The following is a 16,704-nucleotide window of genomic DNA, read 5'->3' as shown; positions in this document are numbered from 1 at the left end:
AGACGCTTAACGACTGAGCCACCCAGGCACCCGGAGGGAAATTAATTTTGCTGGCCTCAAGACACTCCACACTTCCTGGGGTGTGGACCCAGGCTTCCTAACCCATGATGATGATTTAGACCATTTATTGAGCACTTACTATGTTCCAGGCACAATGTTAAACCCTCCAAGGGAAGACAGGCCTGGGCTGTGGTTCTGGTGCAGGTTCCAGAGTCAGACAGGCTTGGGGTCAAATCTTGGCTCCCCATTTCCTGACTGCGTGGCCTCAGAAAATTTTCTTACTCTCTCTGATCTTCCATTTCTTTGTAAAATGGGGATCCCCTACCTGTTTCCAAATGGTCCGATAATGATGTAATGCTCTCAGCACAGAAGAAATGCCCCACTAATGGGAGACTGTGAGCTCCATGCAAACAGAGACCTAATCTATCTGGTTTATTGCAGTATCCCCAACATTCCCCTCCACATGCTCTTCACTTTCCCACCTCCATGCCTTTGCCCATGCACTTTCCCTCCACCTGGGATGCCCTTTCCTCTACTCCAGTCTCCATCCTTCTTTTCTTGAAAATCTGGCTCAAATGCTACCTGCATCTCATTGGGGTGACTTCTGTGCCTGGGTCCTCTCTCTGTTTAGGATGGAAGCTCCTGGAGCTGAGACTGTGGGATAACCTAATAGTGCAGAGTGCTTAATTGCATGGGCTTAACTCTGGCTAAGTTTATTTAACTTCTCTATACCTCAGTTTGCTTGTCTATAAAATGGGCTTAACCATGGTACCCACCCCTAGGGGTGTTCTGAGATTTAAATGAGGCAATGTGGGCGCCTGGGTGGCTCAGTTGGTTAAGCAGTCGCCTTCGGCTCAGGTCATGATCCCGGGGTCCTGGGATCGAGTCCCGCATCGGGCTCCCTGCTCTGCGGGGAGCCTGCTTCTCCCTCTCCCACTCCCCCTGCTTGTGTTCCCTCTCTCGCTGTATCTCTCTCTGTCAAATAAATAAATAAAATCTTTTAAAAATAAATAAATAAATAAATAAATAAATAAATAAATAAATAAATAAATGAGGCTATGTACTTAGGATGGGGTTTGGCGTGGAATAAGCCTTCAGTAAGTATAATAAACCTGCACTGTCCAATATGGTAGCCACAACCCACATGGGGTGATTTAAAGTAAAATTAATCAAAATTGAATTTAATTCCATTCACACTTGAATTCCTCAGTCTCATTAACCATTTTCCTGTGTGACTAGTGGCTACCAAATATGTTCATTAGGACAACCCAGATACAAAACATTTCCATCTTTGCAGAAAGTTCTATTGGGTGGCGTTATAAGTGATGATGCTCTGTGCACAATGGGCACTCCTCCTGGCTCTCCCTGCCCAGCCTCTGATGTCCCTAGAAATAACCGGGGCGCCTCACATGAAAGGGATGAGGGAAAGAAAGGAGACTGGTGGGAAATAAGCAGGATTAGGGGCTAATGAGAGGGCAGTGGAGGAACACAATCTCTACCTGCTCCCAGCCTGGCAGGAAGTCGGTGTTGACAGCAGCCAGGGACTTTGCAGAAAGAGGCTGGAAAATGAAGTGGGGCGGGGTTGAGGTGTGGAGTTACCTAACTGCTCCCGGCAGGTGCCTCAGACGGAGGGAGATGGCTAAAGATGCACCCCCTTCTCCTCGTGGGTCAGAATCTATCAGGGACCCAGAGCAAGGAAGGTGTCTAGCACTAACCAGCGTCAGCTCAAGAAGTCCCAAGCTAGCCCAGGGGTGGGGACGCAGGATGCCCACAGACAGGGAATCAGGGAGAGCCCTGGGCAGAGCGGCTTGAGCTGGCCCAGCGGTTGTTTCAGCCCACATGGACCCCTCAAGTCCTGAAGATATGGCCACATGGATGTGCAGTGCTCTCAAGCAGATGTGCTCCTGTTTTTTTTTATAAACAGTCATTGACAATGTGGCCTCTGCTCTCTTGGAGCTACTGACAGCTGGACAAGAATAATCCCTTAGATGTGATGACCCTTGACAGTCTATATGTCTCCTTAGATCTTCCCTCCAACTGCGTAAGGACAGGGCAAGCACTGATAGCCCCATTCCATAAATGAGGCAAGTGACACTCAGAGATGTCCTCTTGAAAGGGAGGTCTCATAGGGGAATGGGGAACCTGGCCAGGCCTCACAAGCAGGTCTGATGGTGGACCATCAGGCAGCATGACAGAAATCAAAGGACAGGGAAGTCTTCCGGGCTTCCTTCATCGCCTTGCATACTTGCTGGACACCCCTCACTGATCGGGTGTTTAAAATCCCAAGAAACACCCTCACTGCCCCAAGACCATCAGTATGCCCCACCTCTCCCTTAGGGCCCCCGGGGAATGTGGGATCCCAGACAAAGACCCTCATGTCCTCATGATCTCAGCGATGGGAAGGCAGGCAACAGGGTGGGGCGTGCTCAGTCCTTCCCCATGTTGAAGGTGCAGGGCCAGCATCGCATGCTAGGATTTGAAAGACACCAGGAAAAGTAGTGTCAGCCCTGTGGAAAAAACAAACCTTCAGCAAGGACACATTTGAGTTCCATTTCTCTGCCTCGAATATGGACGCTTCGTGCAAAAGGATGTGAGTTTCCCACCCCAAAAAACTGAATGAAACGTTTACCAGACTGACCAAGTCCCTGACTCTTACCAGTCAGAGCTGGGTATAGGGGGTGACCTTTGCACAACCTTCGGTGTGGGGTCTCTTCATTAAGGAGACGGGGAGATTGATGACGGGAGAGAAAGGGTGCCTGCAGGGGGCAGTCCTCATTCCTCCCAAAATCCCCCCCTTCTCTGTAGGCCTGGGAGCACGGGTGGGGGTTTTACAGGCATTCAGCCTGGGCTCCCATGCCCTCTGGCATGCCTTCTTGTGCCCTCCTGCCCCCCAGACCTGTCCCAGATCCAAGCATGGGACCTCATTTAATCCCAATTATGTAATGTGCAATCCAACAGTTGGCCAAGAAGGAGGTGCCTGGAGCCGCACCCAGGAGTGGGGGCAAAAGGCCGCAGCTGAGTAGGGCCACAGATCAGGCTTGGTTTCTGCCGGCAGCGGCCCCCACTCCTCCAGACACCATGAGTGGCCGAGTTGGAGACCTGAGCCCCAAGCAGGCGGAGACCCTGGCCAAGGTGAGAGAGCCTCTTTCCCTGGAGCCCCAGCAGAAAAGGGCTGAGGAGAGGGGGGCGGGGGTGGCTGGAACCCTGCCCCACTCTGTTTGCTCGGCGTGTTTTTGACATTTTCTCTTTACTGTCACCTTACCCAGGGTTATGTTCTACAGTAGCCAGTGGTATCAGCTCTGTCCAGGGTAGGGACCGAGGGAAAAGTACCACTTCCAAGCAGTAACAGTGTGTGTGCCAGATCAAACTTGACTTCTCGTGTGAGAGCCAGAACCAGAGAGCTTTACCCACAGCTGCCCCCTCCCCATCCCTCCCAGGCCCCTTAGGTGGGGAACTGAAGGATGCTAGTGGTGTGCCCTCTGACTCTGTTCCCTCTCCTTCCCCGGGACCTGAAAGATGACCTGTCTGTAAGAGTGAGAGAGAGAGAGAGCAGGGTGTGATGTCATCCCCACAACCAATGGGGAAGAGAACATGTAATCACTAATCATGCTTTTGTAGAAAATGGGATGAAAAAAGGCGGAAGCCTCGGTGGGCTAACACATGGAAAAAACTATGAATACACTCATACTCCAATCCACTTACCCACCCACCCACTCATTTATCCTTTCTTTCATCCATCCTCCCACCCCACCCACCCATCCATCTATCCCTCCTTCTGTCTATTCACCTACCAATCACTCTTTCCTCCACTTACCCATCTCTCCCTCCTTCCATCCACTGATTTCTCCTTCCTTTTTTTTCCATCCACCCACCCACTCATCCAACCACCCATTCATCCATCCATTCTTCTTTCTATCCATTTACTCCAGATCTATCCTTCCATCCATTCATCTACCCATCTATCCATATACCATCTCTCATCCTATCCATCTGTCCACCCATCCTTCCATCATCATGGGCCAGACTGCATGTGGAAGGGAAGGGATGAAGACAACAATTATTGGGACGCCTGGGTGGCTCAGTCGTTAAGCGTCTGCCTTCGGCTCAGGTCATGATCCCAGGGTCCTGGGATCGAGTCCCACATCGGGCTCCTTGCTCAGTGAGGAGCCTGCCTCTCCCTCTCCCTCTGCTGCTCCCCCTGCTTGTGCTCTCTCTCTCTCTGACAAATAAATAAAGAAAAATCTTAAAAAAAAAAAGACAACAATTATTGAGTTTGGGGGCCAATATTCAGTGCAAAAGCCACTTTAATCAGCATCTCCTTTCCCAGTTCCGAGAAAATGTGCAGGACGTGTTGCCCACCCTACCCAATCCTGATGACTATTTCCTTCTGCGCTGGCTCCGAGGTGAGGGAAGAGGTGGGGGAGATCAGGGTGAGGGGCAGCGAGAGGGGCCTTGTCCCAACTGCTTCAGAAGAACTCACGGCTCTCAGGATCCAATCACACCATCCTGCTTCACATGTTCAGATCCAGGAGAGGGGAGGGTGCAGGGAAGGAAGGTCCTACCCAGGCCCCCAGTGCCATGCATAGCTCCTCACACCCCAGGACCAGGACAAAGTGACTACAAGGTAGCCTCTCTCCTGCCTCACACCTTCCTTCCATCTTCACACAGCTCGGAATTTCGACCTGCAGAAATCAGAGGCCATGCTCCGCAAGGTGAGACCTGTCCACCCCTGGAGATTTGGGAAGGGTTTTGTGGGGGGCAGTCCACACCTCGAGCCCCCATCTCCATCCCCTTCTTGGAGGTGCTGGGAGCCCAACGGGGCCTTACCTCTCCTCTCCCTTTCAGTACATGGAGTTCCGGAAGTCCATGGACATTGACCACATCCTTGATTGGCAGCCCCCAGAGGTGAGCCAACACCTCCCCAACACCCCAGTCTTTTACAGACATAACATTAAAGCAGCCTCTAGGTCACTGGAGAGCATGAGTGAAGGGCAGCATGCCCGAGAGGCCCGTGGAACTGCCCACAGGCATGCAGGCACCTCTCCTCTAATAATTAGGGATATTTTCTGGGTGCTTATGAGGTCCTGGCCTGAGATGAAACTTTACCTGCATGAACTCATTTAGTCATCACAACTCAGTGAGATGGGTACAATTGTCCCCATTTTACAGATGAGGACACTGAGGTCCAGCAAAGGTTAAGCACGCCAGCCAAAGCCCCACAGCCCCAACGTGGAACTGGGATTTGAATTCATGAAACTGGTCCTTCACCACCACCATTAGCTTGTGCCTCTGGGCCCTCACCCCTAGGGTCTTGCTTAAAGCATCCCGTCTGTGTGGGAAAGAAATTTAGCCCACCAAGTTGTCGGAGAGAACAGTCCCACCACTGGCACCTTGGTAAAGCAATGGGCAAAGTTTCATTTGTAGAGCGTGAGCTCTGGCTCAAGCACTGTGCTTGGCCAACGTGATATTGGGCACTTTCCCTAAGGGAGGGGTTATCCAAACCTTCTTAGAGAAGAGGAAGTGGAATGGGACTCAGGTAGGTTTCACTTGTTCAAGGATGCACAGCAAGGAATCAGCAGTGTCTCTATTTGAACCAAGTATGTTGGCCTTCAATATCCATGTTTTCCATCACTAAGCCCAACTTCTCTCAATGCAAATGGACGTGGGAGATGCTGGGGGACAGAATTAAGAAGCCCAGAGGGCTTCAGCCAGGCCCAGCTGAGGCCTGGCTCTGCCATGTACTCGCTATAAGCAAGGCCCTCCCCTCAGGGTCCCTTAGTTTTCTCACCTGGACAATAGTGCCACCCTTCAGGGAGAGTGCTTGTATCATGCTGTGTGTAGGCTTGGGCCAGCCAGGTCAGCCTAGTCTGGGGGTCTCCGGAGAGGTGCATAATGCCAAGTTCTGTGTATCTTTCCATGCCCAGGTGATCCAGAAGTACATGCCCGGAGGCCTGTGTGGCTATGACCGGGACGGCTGCCCGGTGTGGTACGACATCATTGGGCCACTTGACCCAAAGGGCCTGCTCTTCTCCGTCACCAAGCAGGACCTGCTTAAGACCAAGATGAGGGACTGTGAGCGCATCCTGCATGAGTGTGACTTGCAGACGGAACGGGTAAGGCACAGGCTGAGCAAGGCGGGCAGCTGGGTGCAGGTGAGGATGCCAGGGGACATAGTCCCAAGAACACACTGTGCTCTCTGCCATCACAGTCAGAGGACTCTGGGGTTAAACCATCTCAGCAGCTCGGCTGCTTCCCAGCTGTGTGGTCTCGGAGGGTCATGTCACCTCCCTAAGCCTATTCCTCACCCACAAAACAAGAATAAAAATAAATAATGTTGCAAAGATTAAAGGAGATAATGCAAATGCATGGCCCAGCACACAGCCTCATGCATATTTCTCAACAATACAAGTTACTGTTATTCCCTCTGAGTCTTTGCCCCTGCTGTTCCTTCTGTTTGGATAACTTTATCCCCCAGCACACCGCTACCTCCCACACTTCTCTTGGCTCTTTCCCTTTTATCATTCAAGTCCCAAACTTAGATGTCACCTCCTCTGAGGTCCCTGTCTGGGTTAACGTGTGTCCCCAAAGCTCCTAAGCTGTTTATTTGCAGCACTTACCTCAGGACTTATAGTGACCTGGTTGCTTTTCAGTCTCTCCAAGTAGACTGAACCCTTTGAGGACAGGAGTATTATATGTTATATTCTCCATGTCTGGCACAAAATAGGTGCTTAATAAATATCAATTGGACAGAGGGATGGATGGATGATTGAATTGTAGTATGAATGGATGGATGGGTAAATTGATGGATGGGTGGGTCAATTAATGGATGGATGGACAAACGGATGGATGGATGATAAATGGATAATGGATGATGGATGGATGGATAGATGGATGGATGGGTAGGTGGAAGTGGGTAAATGCATTCAGTTTTGTCCACTTATTCCTCTGAGGACAGAGTAGGGGACTGGGAGAATCGCTGAGGGGTCATATGCTAGGGTCACCATGTCCCAAGTTCTGAGCCTGCACCCTGAACCTTGGGACTGGTCTTTGTTTTCATCCTTGCAGCTGGGGAAGAAGATTGAGACCATTGTGATGATATTTGACTGTGAGGGCCTGGGACTGAAACACTTCTGGAAACCTCTAGTGGAAGTGTACCAAGAGGTGAGGAGAAGGCCCCCTGGGTGACCCCTGCTTCCTTAATGATGAGCTTGGTCTGCTGTGACCTTGTGGATCACTCAGAGCCAGGATTTGGTAAAAGGTGGTAGACTTCCCAGGCTCTGGCACTGCAAATCAGGACCCAAAGGGCCTTAATGTGTTTCCCAAAAGACAGGCCTCAGATTCAACACTGTACTGAGACCATAGTGGCCACCTTCTGCCAAACCTTCCCAGCTCTGTCCTCCCTAGCTCTGTGACTCCAGCAAGTCATTTCATGCCTCCATGCTTCAGTTTCCTCATCTACAAAATGTAAATACCAATAGTCTGCATTTCAAAGGGAGGTAGGGATATTCCAGTGGGTTGATATATAAAATGTGTACACAGTGCTTGACAAATTGTGAACATTTAATAAACAATAGTCATTATTAGTGCTATACTACTATTACTATAAGATTTATTCTGAAAATGATTATTATCAGAGTGTGGTTGTAATAGTCTGAAGTGAGAAACTCTCCTCCAGAGGTCAGTGGAGGTGATGGAAATAAAGGAAACCCTCCTTAGCCCTTTGAACACTCCAGAGGGGAGATTGCAAAGGTTATGGGGATAGGAGAAGATAAGATGAGATGTGGGCTCTGATGGGGTCTTTCTTGGTTCCACAGTTCTTTGGCCTCCTTGAAGAGAATTACCCAGAGACCCTGAAGTTCATGCTCATTGTGAAAGGTGTGTGGCAAATGACTTCACCTTTTTGTGCCTCTTTTCCTCATTTGTACCCTGGGAACAATAAAAGTGCCTTCTTCTCTGGGTAGTAGTGAAGCAGGTTGGTTGCTTGGCTGCATGCAAATCACTTAGAGTGCCTGGAACAAAGAAAGTGTTCCATAAATAATAATTTCTATGGTTGGCCTTACTGCAAGAAGAGGCATTCCCAACACTAGCTCTTTCAGGAATCCTCTCTCATTTCTCCCACCCATGTTGATCTCTCCATTCCCAAACTGCCTGTGGCATTGACAGCTGGAGCAGCCAAGTCTGGCCTTTCCTGTCTGCTGCCTTCTGGAGGTCTCTAGTTGTCCTGTGTGTGTTCATCCTGGTTTTTTCCTGAGTTGTCTGCTCCTTGAAGGCAGGGCCTTTGATTTTCCACTTCTGTTGTATCCTTCACAGGCCTGGAACCATGTGGATGCTTAATATGTATTTGTATTGTTGAATGGGTTGATGGATAGAAGGATGGATGGACGTTTGATGGTTGGCTGGTTAATTGGTTGGTTGGTTGATTATTTGGTTAGTTGGTTGTTAGTTTACTGGCCAGTTGGTTGGCTGTCTAGATGAATGACTGGTGGCTGGTTGGATAGTTAGTTGGTCAGTTAAGTGACTGGTTGATTGGTTGGTTTGTTGGATAGTTGTTAGCTTGGTTGACCGATTGAGTGACCAGCTGGCATTTTGTTTGGGTGGGTAGGTGAGTAGCAAGTTGGCAGATTGGTTAGTCAGCTGGCTGATCTGTCATTTGGATGGATCTTGGATGGTTGGCTGGCTGCAGAAGGCAATTGGCTGTGTGGTTAGCTTGTTGCTTAATAGGCTGATGGGTTTTCTGGTTGGCTGATTTGTTAGTTGGTTGTATGACTATTTGGTAGATTGGCTGACTGGTTGGTAGTCTGATTGGTGGGCTGACTAGAAGGTAAATTGATTGGCCATTTTGTTGGTTGGTTGGTAGATTGGATGATTGACTGGGTAGCTGGTTGGTTAACTGCTTGTTGGTTGTTTGACCAGTTGTGGGCATGGTTTGGCAGTTGCAGGGCATTTTCCAATTCATGACTCCTCCATATTGTTGGCTATGACTATGATGGAGAGAGTGTCCCAGTGGAATAATTTTCTTCTCCATTATCTTTGTTTGTATCTCTCCAGCCACCAAACTGTTCCCTGTAGGCTACAACCTCATGAAGCCCTTCCTGAGTGAAGGCACTCGCAGAAAAATTATAGTATTGGGAAGTAAGTAATTCTAGCTCTATCCCCTGAGCTCTGTGCCACCTAGAGTCAGAAATTCCTCCTCAAAAGTGAAGTGAAATGTGTTTTACACTATAGGGTCTTTCCAGGTATCTCTGCCTCATTCCATGTCATTGGTGACAGAGGCCTCACACCTTCCTCCTCATCAGTTTCAGTTTGGTTGATAGTCAACCTCTGGGCTATGGGCCTCATTTTCCTTTCAATAGTCATCACCTCAGTGCTTCTAAAGGCAATTTGGGCTGGGGAGGATGAGGAAGAACAGCAGGAAGAGGAGATGTGATTCAGAGAAGGAAGGGTCAACAAGAAGGGACTGGATAAGTAAATAATAATGCATCCATTTGATGAACTATTGGAAAACTATGAAAAATGATTTGATGCCAAGGGAAATATTATTAAGTTTTTAAAAAGCAGATTATAAAGTGGTGTGGATAGTATCATCTTCCTTGTAAAAACAAAAATATATTGCTAGAAGAAAATGCAACAAAATGTTGATTTGTGGATGGCAAGAAATCAAGTGGTTTTTTAATTTTATTTTTTGTATTTTTTCTGTTTCCTAAAGTTTTTATAATAACATGTATTACTTTTATAAGTAGAAAAAATCATTATTTTAAAAAATGGTAAGGAAAGAGAAAGAAAGAAGAGAAATAGTTCTTAAACTCAAGCCAATGACCTTGAACTTGGAGACAACTTCTTGCAAGCAGAATGGTCAGATCATCAAATCAGGAGATCTAAGGATCTGGGCGGGTAGAATCTTACAAATCCTGCTTTCTTTCTCTTCCTGATACTTGAGTCTGTCTCTGCCCAGTTCCGCGGGGATAGGGAGCTAGGTGGATCACAAGGTAGCCCCCCAAGTCCTGGAGCAACGTGGGTAATGCCACACCCCAGGTCCAAGTCCAGGGCTCGTCCTACTTAGTGGCACACAGGGCCCTGTGCATTTGGCCCTGGTGTACCAGGCATTGTGGTCTTTGCTTTTATCCCACTGGTGGCAAGGAATATCCCATGGCCACAGTAGGGCTGGAGGTGGGCAAGGGAGATAGTCGGGATTGGTCATAAGACCCAGAATGCTTAGAGCCTTGCACAGGGCATGAAGAACAGTAATGAGCATTATGGCTTTAGTGATTAAGCAGCACAGAAAGGGAAGGTCCATTCAAAGGCCCAGGACTATCCATCCCCTACCAAGAGGTCTGTCTTGAGTATGCCACTTATATGTTATATGGCCCCCAACAAGGTCCTTGACCTCAAATGCTGTAAAGTCTCCTTAAGACAATTAGATGATTCTTATCTTCACTACTCAGGATTGGAAGACCCTCAAAAATGTGCAAACCCATCAGCTCAAAGGAAACATTTTTCCATAGCAACACAATGCTGGAAGACACTTTCTGCAGCCCGAGTCCTGGAAGGCTGGGGAATTGGCCCTGGTACCCTAGTCCCTGTAGGGCTTTCCCAAGCTCAGGCCCCCCCTGGTGGGAATGGGGGGCTGACAAGTACCCTCCATGCCTGATAACAACCCTTCAACCCCTCTGCCCACAGGCAACTGGAAGGAAGGTTTGCTGAAACTCATCAGTCCCGAGGAACTGCCTGCTCAGTTTGGGGGGACTCTGACTGACCCAGATGGGAACCCCAAATGTTTAACTAAGGTACGAAGAGCCCCAGACAGGGGAGGGGAGAGGAGTAGAGCTGAGTTCCTTTCTCACCCACTCACTCATTCCACAAATGTCTATGGAGAGACCCCTGTGAGCCAGGTATTGAGCTAGACAGTCCCAGCCCTACTATCACCGGGCTCTCAGCAGCTGTGCAGGCAAACAAGAAATGAGGAAAATGACTCTGAGGGATGAGCAGGAAGGGGAAGTTTCCAGACGAGGCTTTGACCCTGGAGGGTCAAGGAAGGCTTTCTGAGGGTGGTGGGGAGAGGACAGGGTGAACAGGATACTTCCAGAAGATGGTGAAAGCATCTCAGGCGGGAGAAATAGCATAAAACAGCACAAGCAATGCAATGGTCAAAAGAGGGAAGCAAACCCATTCTGTCCTGTGTCTGCAGATCAACTATGGTGGGGAGATCCCCAAGTCCATGTATGTGCGGGACCAAGTGAAGACTCAGTATGAGCACTCGGTGCAGATCAATCGTGGCTCCTCACACCAGGTGGAATATGAAATTCTGTTCCCAGGCTGTGTCCTCAGGTAAGGGCCAGGACACCAACCCATCTCTGGCTGGTCTTACACCCTCAGGGTCCCATCAGACTGAGCAGCAATTTGTCCCCCTCCCACCGCCCACCCAGGTGGCAGTTCTTCTCTGATGGTGCAGACATTGGCTTTGGGGTTTTCCTGAAGACCAAGATGGGGGAGCGGCAGCGAGCTGGGGAAATGACAGAAGTACTCCCCAGCCAGCGTTACAATGCCCACGTGGTGCCTGAGGATGGGAGCCTCACCTGCTCAGAAGCTGGTGTCTGTAAGTCTACCCTGGCTGGGCCCCAGCTCTGGAAGGCTGGAGCCACCTGTCCCATGGTTTAGAGGAGGAAACAGAGAGGCAGTGACTCCCCCCCACCCCAGGAACATACAGCCTAGGTTAGTGCCATTTATTCACACAGTTGGTCATTCAGGCTACACTCTCAAGCATTTACTACACACCAAGAGCTAACGACATACAGGCCTTGAAGAGGCTGAGAGCATCAGGCCACAGGCCACAGGCAAGGGACAATAAGGCAAGTGTGACATTTCTCAGGAAGAAACTGGGGTTCTGAGAAGTAAATCAGCTTGTCCAGAGCCACACAGCTAAGTGTGATGCCAGGGTCCCACCTCAGCCTCATGGTAGCTGCATAACCCTGGGCAAAGTCTTACCGATCTGGAGCCTTGGTTTGCTCACCTGTGAAGAGAGGTTACAACTTCTGCCTCTTGGGTGGTTGTGAGGAAGTAGAGGGTATGCACTGGCCTCACCCAGCACCTCACTTTATCCAAAGGGGCTGGGAGGACTTTGACATTCCCTATCATGCAAGTGTCCAGGTGTGGAGACAATGGGACGCTGTGGCCATTGTTCTCATTGCCAGTTGGTGCAACTAAAGCCAGGCTGGGCATGCGCCAAGAGGAGGTCAGTGTCTGTTTTCAGACATGGCTCCAGGGTGACAGCTCCCATGGGAAAGGGAACAGGAGTGGTGGGAACTTGGCCCAGCTTAGCAAACATAGCAGGTAGAAACACAGCTTGTCCTCCCTCCTGTGGCCGGGGCAAGGACATGGGGAGTGTGAAGCCAGACCTAACTACCCATCTGTCCATCTGTCCCCCCAGATGTCCTGCGATTTGACAACACCTATAGCTTTGTCCACGCCAAGAAGGTCAGCTTCACTGTGGAGGTGCTGCTCCCAGACGAGGGCATGCAAAAGTATGACAAGGAACTCACCCCTTTATAGGCAGCTCGCTCACTTCTCTGAGACCCCTGACCCTCTCCTTTCTCTATCAATATCCTACCACCCTCTGTTCCCTCAGAAATTGATCATTAATCCTCTGGACTCTGTGAGATTAGTGAGTAGAGAAAGAGCTGCCTTGGGGAAGACTTATGTGCTGTGGTTAGATCAGGAGAGGTATGAGAGGCACAGTTTGGAGGATGCCAAGATTGCACAAGAGGCAGAAGCAAGGTGAAAGCAAGAGGTGATGTCATTGAAACCCAAGAAACCAGAAAATGAATCCTTAGCTTTTGTCCTCACTTCTCCTAAGGCATTTGTGTGTGTTCAAATTTCTTCCCTATGAGCTATGAGTCACTTGGGTTACAGATATATCTAAATTCCTTTTACTTCTACTCCTTATATAGTAGGTGCTCAATGTATACTTGTGAAATTGAATGAAGGTAGTGAGCAGGTAATTCACCAGTATGCAGGACAATAAGGAGCTTACCCAGAGCAGATTTCAGCACCGTGGACAGAGACCAGGCTGTGGAAGGGGTAGACTCTCCTGGAGACCCAGGTGATCCAGCCCCCTGGTTTCTGGGAGTGGCTGCCCCCTCAGGTAGGTAGGAGATGCCTACATAAGGCTTTGTCTGATTCAGGGCACACAGCTTTCCCAACCCATCACTCCCACCCTCACCCCCTTCCTTGGAACTCACAGCTTATATTTTAAGCAATTAAAGAAGCTTTACTGAAAGCAAAGGAGGTCCTATCTGGCTCAGGCTGTAGCCTGGTGATAATAATTTAAAAGTCTCAGCTATCATCTGGTGAGTGCTTTCTTGCATACCCCACATGGTGCCAAGTGCTTTATGAGTTTTGCTCATTTCACTCTCAAACCTTCCCTGGGGGCCGCTTATCATGGTCATCTTATGGATAAGAAAACTAAGGCTTAGAGAGGTGACCCCCAACATCATATAGCTCTTAAGTGGCAGATTCAAGACCTAAGGTTTGTTTTTTCTTTACTCCAAAGACATTGCTTTTAATTGTCTATAATACCACTTCCTAAGACCCTACTTTCACAAAGAAGGAGAGAAGGAATGACTTGTTTGTCCTAGATCTTCCAGCAGAAGTGTCCTGGGTGTCACCCTCTCCAATCTCAGTTTGTGGGCAAAGTATGTGTTATGCCCACTGGTCAGCTGGGGCAATGGAGACCCCAGTGCTCAACTGCATGATGTTTGTCCAAGGAAACTCACAACAAAATGGACTAGGGTTTTGCTTCTAAGCCTAACACCCTGTCCATTCACATGGCCTCTGAGAAGCATGACCCCCTGACACCCACCATGGCTTTGGGTGACTGAGGGAGAAGTTGGGTCTCCAAGACATTCCTGTTCCAAGCCAGGGACACAGAGACACTGGCTTGAAACCTAGGACCTCTTACCAGAAGGTACCAAATTACACAGAGAACGTGGGTAGGTAGAAACCAAAGGGCTGGCTGGTCCTTGGGAACAAGCTGCCCAGAACCAAGGCTACTGGAGTGAGCCAGAGTGGAAGGCCTGACTCCAAAACCAATCAAGCAAATGTTCAGCAATGGCTAGCACTTTCCATCCGCACTTATGGGTGCAGGATTTTATCTCCATTTTATAGATTGGAAACTGAGCTCCCAAAAGACACTGGCCTGGTTTCCTTTGGCCTATGGGTAGCAAAAATGACACTTAAGGCCACCCTCCCTCACCTACTCACTCCCACCAAATTCACATTACTGTAGCAATTTTCCAGAATAAGACAAGACTGCTGACTCTCAGAGTTGGGGAAGGTGAGGGAGGAAGGAGAGGAAAAGGAAGAGAGCATTGTCAGATTTTTTTGGGGGGGAAAGCAATATATGGAACATACTTAAAATTGTTTATCTGAAATTAAAACTTAATGGGGCATCCTGTATTTTATCTGGCCACCGTACAAATGAGGGAGAGGGAGAGGGAAGGGAGAAACAGGGCAGAAAGGAAAGAGGGGCATGGGGTCATTCTCTTGGAAGACTGTGGTAGCACCAGCAATGCGGGTCAAGGGGTTCCTGGGAGTGGTTGGCCCAGAGTTGATGGGGTGCAGCACCACCAGATGCCCTCATTTGCCTGATCTCCTCTACTGCCGATCAGAGACCTCACTCTGAGCAGAAGGGTACTTGCTACCCGGAGGCAGGGGCAGCCCCTGGAGCCTAGGCCAGGGCTGAAGCCAAGAACCAAAAAGCGCCCCTCAGCATCTGCTGACGCCCAGCCACGGCAAACCAGCTCCTACTCTATTTCCACCATCAGTGGGAAATAGCCCTCCCGGGCTCCCAGCCTCACTCAGGGGCCACTTAGTTCCAGTTCTCAAAGTCCAGGAGGTGGTGAAGGGGGGAGGGGGAAAGGCCCTACTTTGTCACCGTGGCTAACGGGCACCCCATTCCAGCAGTGGTCAGCAAGCAGTGTAGGGTCAGGAAGACCGAGGCCCGCATGCTCCCTACCGTGTGTGAAGGGCAATTACATTTCTGTGCCAACGGCCCAGAAGTGACCAGGAAGGAAAGGTCTCGGCTGCCCTTGGTGGCTGCAGGCTATTTCCCATAAGACAGATCAAATTTGGCAGTCTGGGCAAACTCCATGCAGACTCCATGCAGACTCCAGGCCAGGGCAACCCATGGGCAGAGAACAAGCCAACTGGTGCTAAACAGGCACCCTCCCCAGAGAGCCCACTTCACATCATGCAGTTAAGAGGTCATATTTATCCCCCAACACACATGAGTGCCAGGGAGAGTTAAGGCAAGACCAGAGCACTAGAGAAATAGAAATCTTTATTGTGCGTAAATAAAAGGGTGGTTTAGTTGTCTTCCGAAGGGCCTGCTGCCTCCCAGCTTTCCTTGATGGGTAGACTGGGACATCATATCAATCTCCTCTTCAGAAGAGGGTCTCTCCATTGCCCCAGCCACTGACTCCATCTCCTGGGTGTCCTGATCAGACAGGCCGCCCCCGCCCCCAGCATGCTCCCCAGCCAGCCAAGGGGGCAGTGCAGCTGGAAGACCTTGCCCACCTTCTTCAGGGTCAGCAGCGGAGTGATCCCACTGAATGCCAACACCAACGCCACCAAGTCCTTCAGCGTCTTGCAAGAGGCTGGGAGGGATGGGGCGAGGGAGTGGCTCAGGACTGCCCAGAGGTGTGGGACAGGCCATGCAGGACAGCTGGAGCGGACCTTGAGCCCAGAGTTCTTCAAAGTAGGAAAAGAAAAACCAGGAATATGTGGGGAAGCAGGGTGTTGCTGGGGATAGGACAGGGCAGTGAGGTCAGGACTGAAGGCAAGTGTCCATGAACCTGGATGGTGGAGGGGGTGACCAGACCTTTTCGGGCCTAGGCTGCCTCCCAGCCCTGCACCTCCATTTAAACCATGATGTCGGCAGCTTCTTGAACTTCAGTGGCCCCACAACCACCATATGGGTGTTTCCTTCACCTGGGAACTCTGGAGAGGGGAAGCTGTTAGTCCTGGCATCTTCCTCCCCTCCCAGCCCCTGGCAGAGGCTCCGAGCCAGCTAACTCCTAAGTAGGTGTGTGTTCAACTGCTAAATGGGGGCAGGGGGCAGTGAAGTGTCACCTAACAGGAATTAAGAGAAAATAACTGAACAACACAAATAGCCATCCCCAAGGTACTGATTCAATGCTAATACTTCCATCCCGTGGATATACATCATAAATGTCAAAGAGGGGGCGCCTGGGTGGCTCAGTTGGTTAAGCGCCTGCCTTTGGCTCGGGTCATGATCCTGGAGTCCCGGGATCGAGTCCCGCATCGGGCTCCCTGCTCTGCAGGGAGTCTGCTCCTCCCTCTGACCCTCCCCCATCTCATGTGCTCTCTCTCTCATTCTCTCTCAAATAAATAAATAAAATCTTTAAAAAATAAATAAATAAATGTCAAAGAGGTATCTGACCGACAGAGCTGTCTGTAGAGTATTCTAGAAGGTTATAGAATACCATAAAAACTGGACCATTATATTCATGTGTACATACAACAAAACCTGCCTGGATATGGTTACAGTAAGATGTTCATTAACGATGGTTTGTGTTGTAGGATTAGATCTTTTTTGAAGTATCTAAGTCGTCTTGGATGGTTATATATTTGTTTATTGTATTTGCTTGGTAAAGGAGGGCAGGAGAATGAGTCATTAGTGTCCCCAGC

At 49.6% G+C, this 16,704-nt stretch overlaps 1 protein-coding gene across 2 annotated transcripts; it reads left to right on the top strand.

Moving 5' to 3' along the window:
• The first annotated feature begins 2,974 nt into the window (after positions 1–2,974).
• Positions 2,975–16,615, top strand: LOC123852916 (SEC14-like protein 3). 2 transcript variants are annotated; one of them, XM_045887321.3, is made up of 12 exons: positions 2,975–3,132; positions 4,328–4,403; positions 4,669–4,712; positions 4,846–4,905; positions 5,925–6,113; positions 7,066–7,161; positions 7,815–7,875; positions 9,049–9,132; positions 10,678–10,784; positions 11,186–11,325; positions 11,424–11,593; positions 12,425–16,615. In XM_045887321.3, exons 1-12 carry the CDS (start codon positions 3,079–3,081, stop codon positions 12,544–12,546), a joined length of 1,203 nt encoding a protein of 400 aa, XP_045743277.1. In that variant the 5' UTR covers positions 2,975–3,078; the 3' UTR covers positions 12,547–16,615. The 2 variants fall into 2 exon arrangements, with proteins under 2 accessions (XP_045743277.1, XP_045743278.1); XM_045887322.3 differs by lacking the exon at positions 9,049–9,132.
• Positions 16,616–16,704: the final 89 nt, after the last annotated feature.

This window comes from Mirounga angustirostris, unplaced genomic scaffold, assembly GCF_029215605.1.
Source record: "Mirounga angustirostris isolate CCGP_5_RB_7025 unplaced genomic scaffold, mMirAng1.0.hap1 SCAF_14, whole genome shotgun sequence".
Taxonomy (NCBI): Eukaryota; Metazoa; Chordata; class Mammalia; order Carnivora; family Phocidae; genus Mirounga; species Mirounga angustirostris.
The sequence above is the reverse complement of the archived record's forward strand: the minus strand, read 5'-3'. Positions and strand labels throughout refer to the sequence as shown.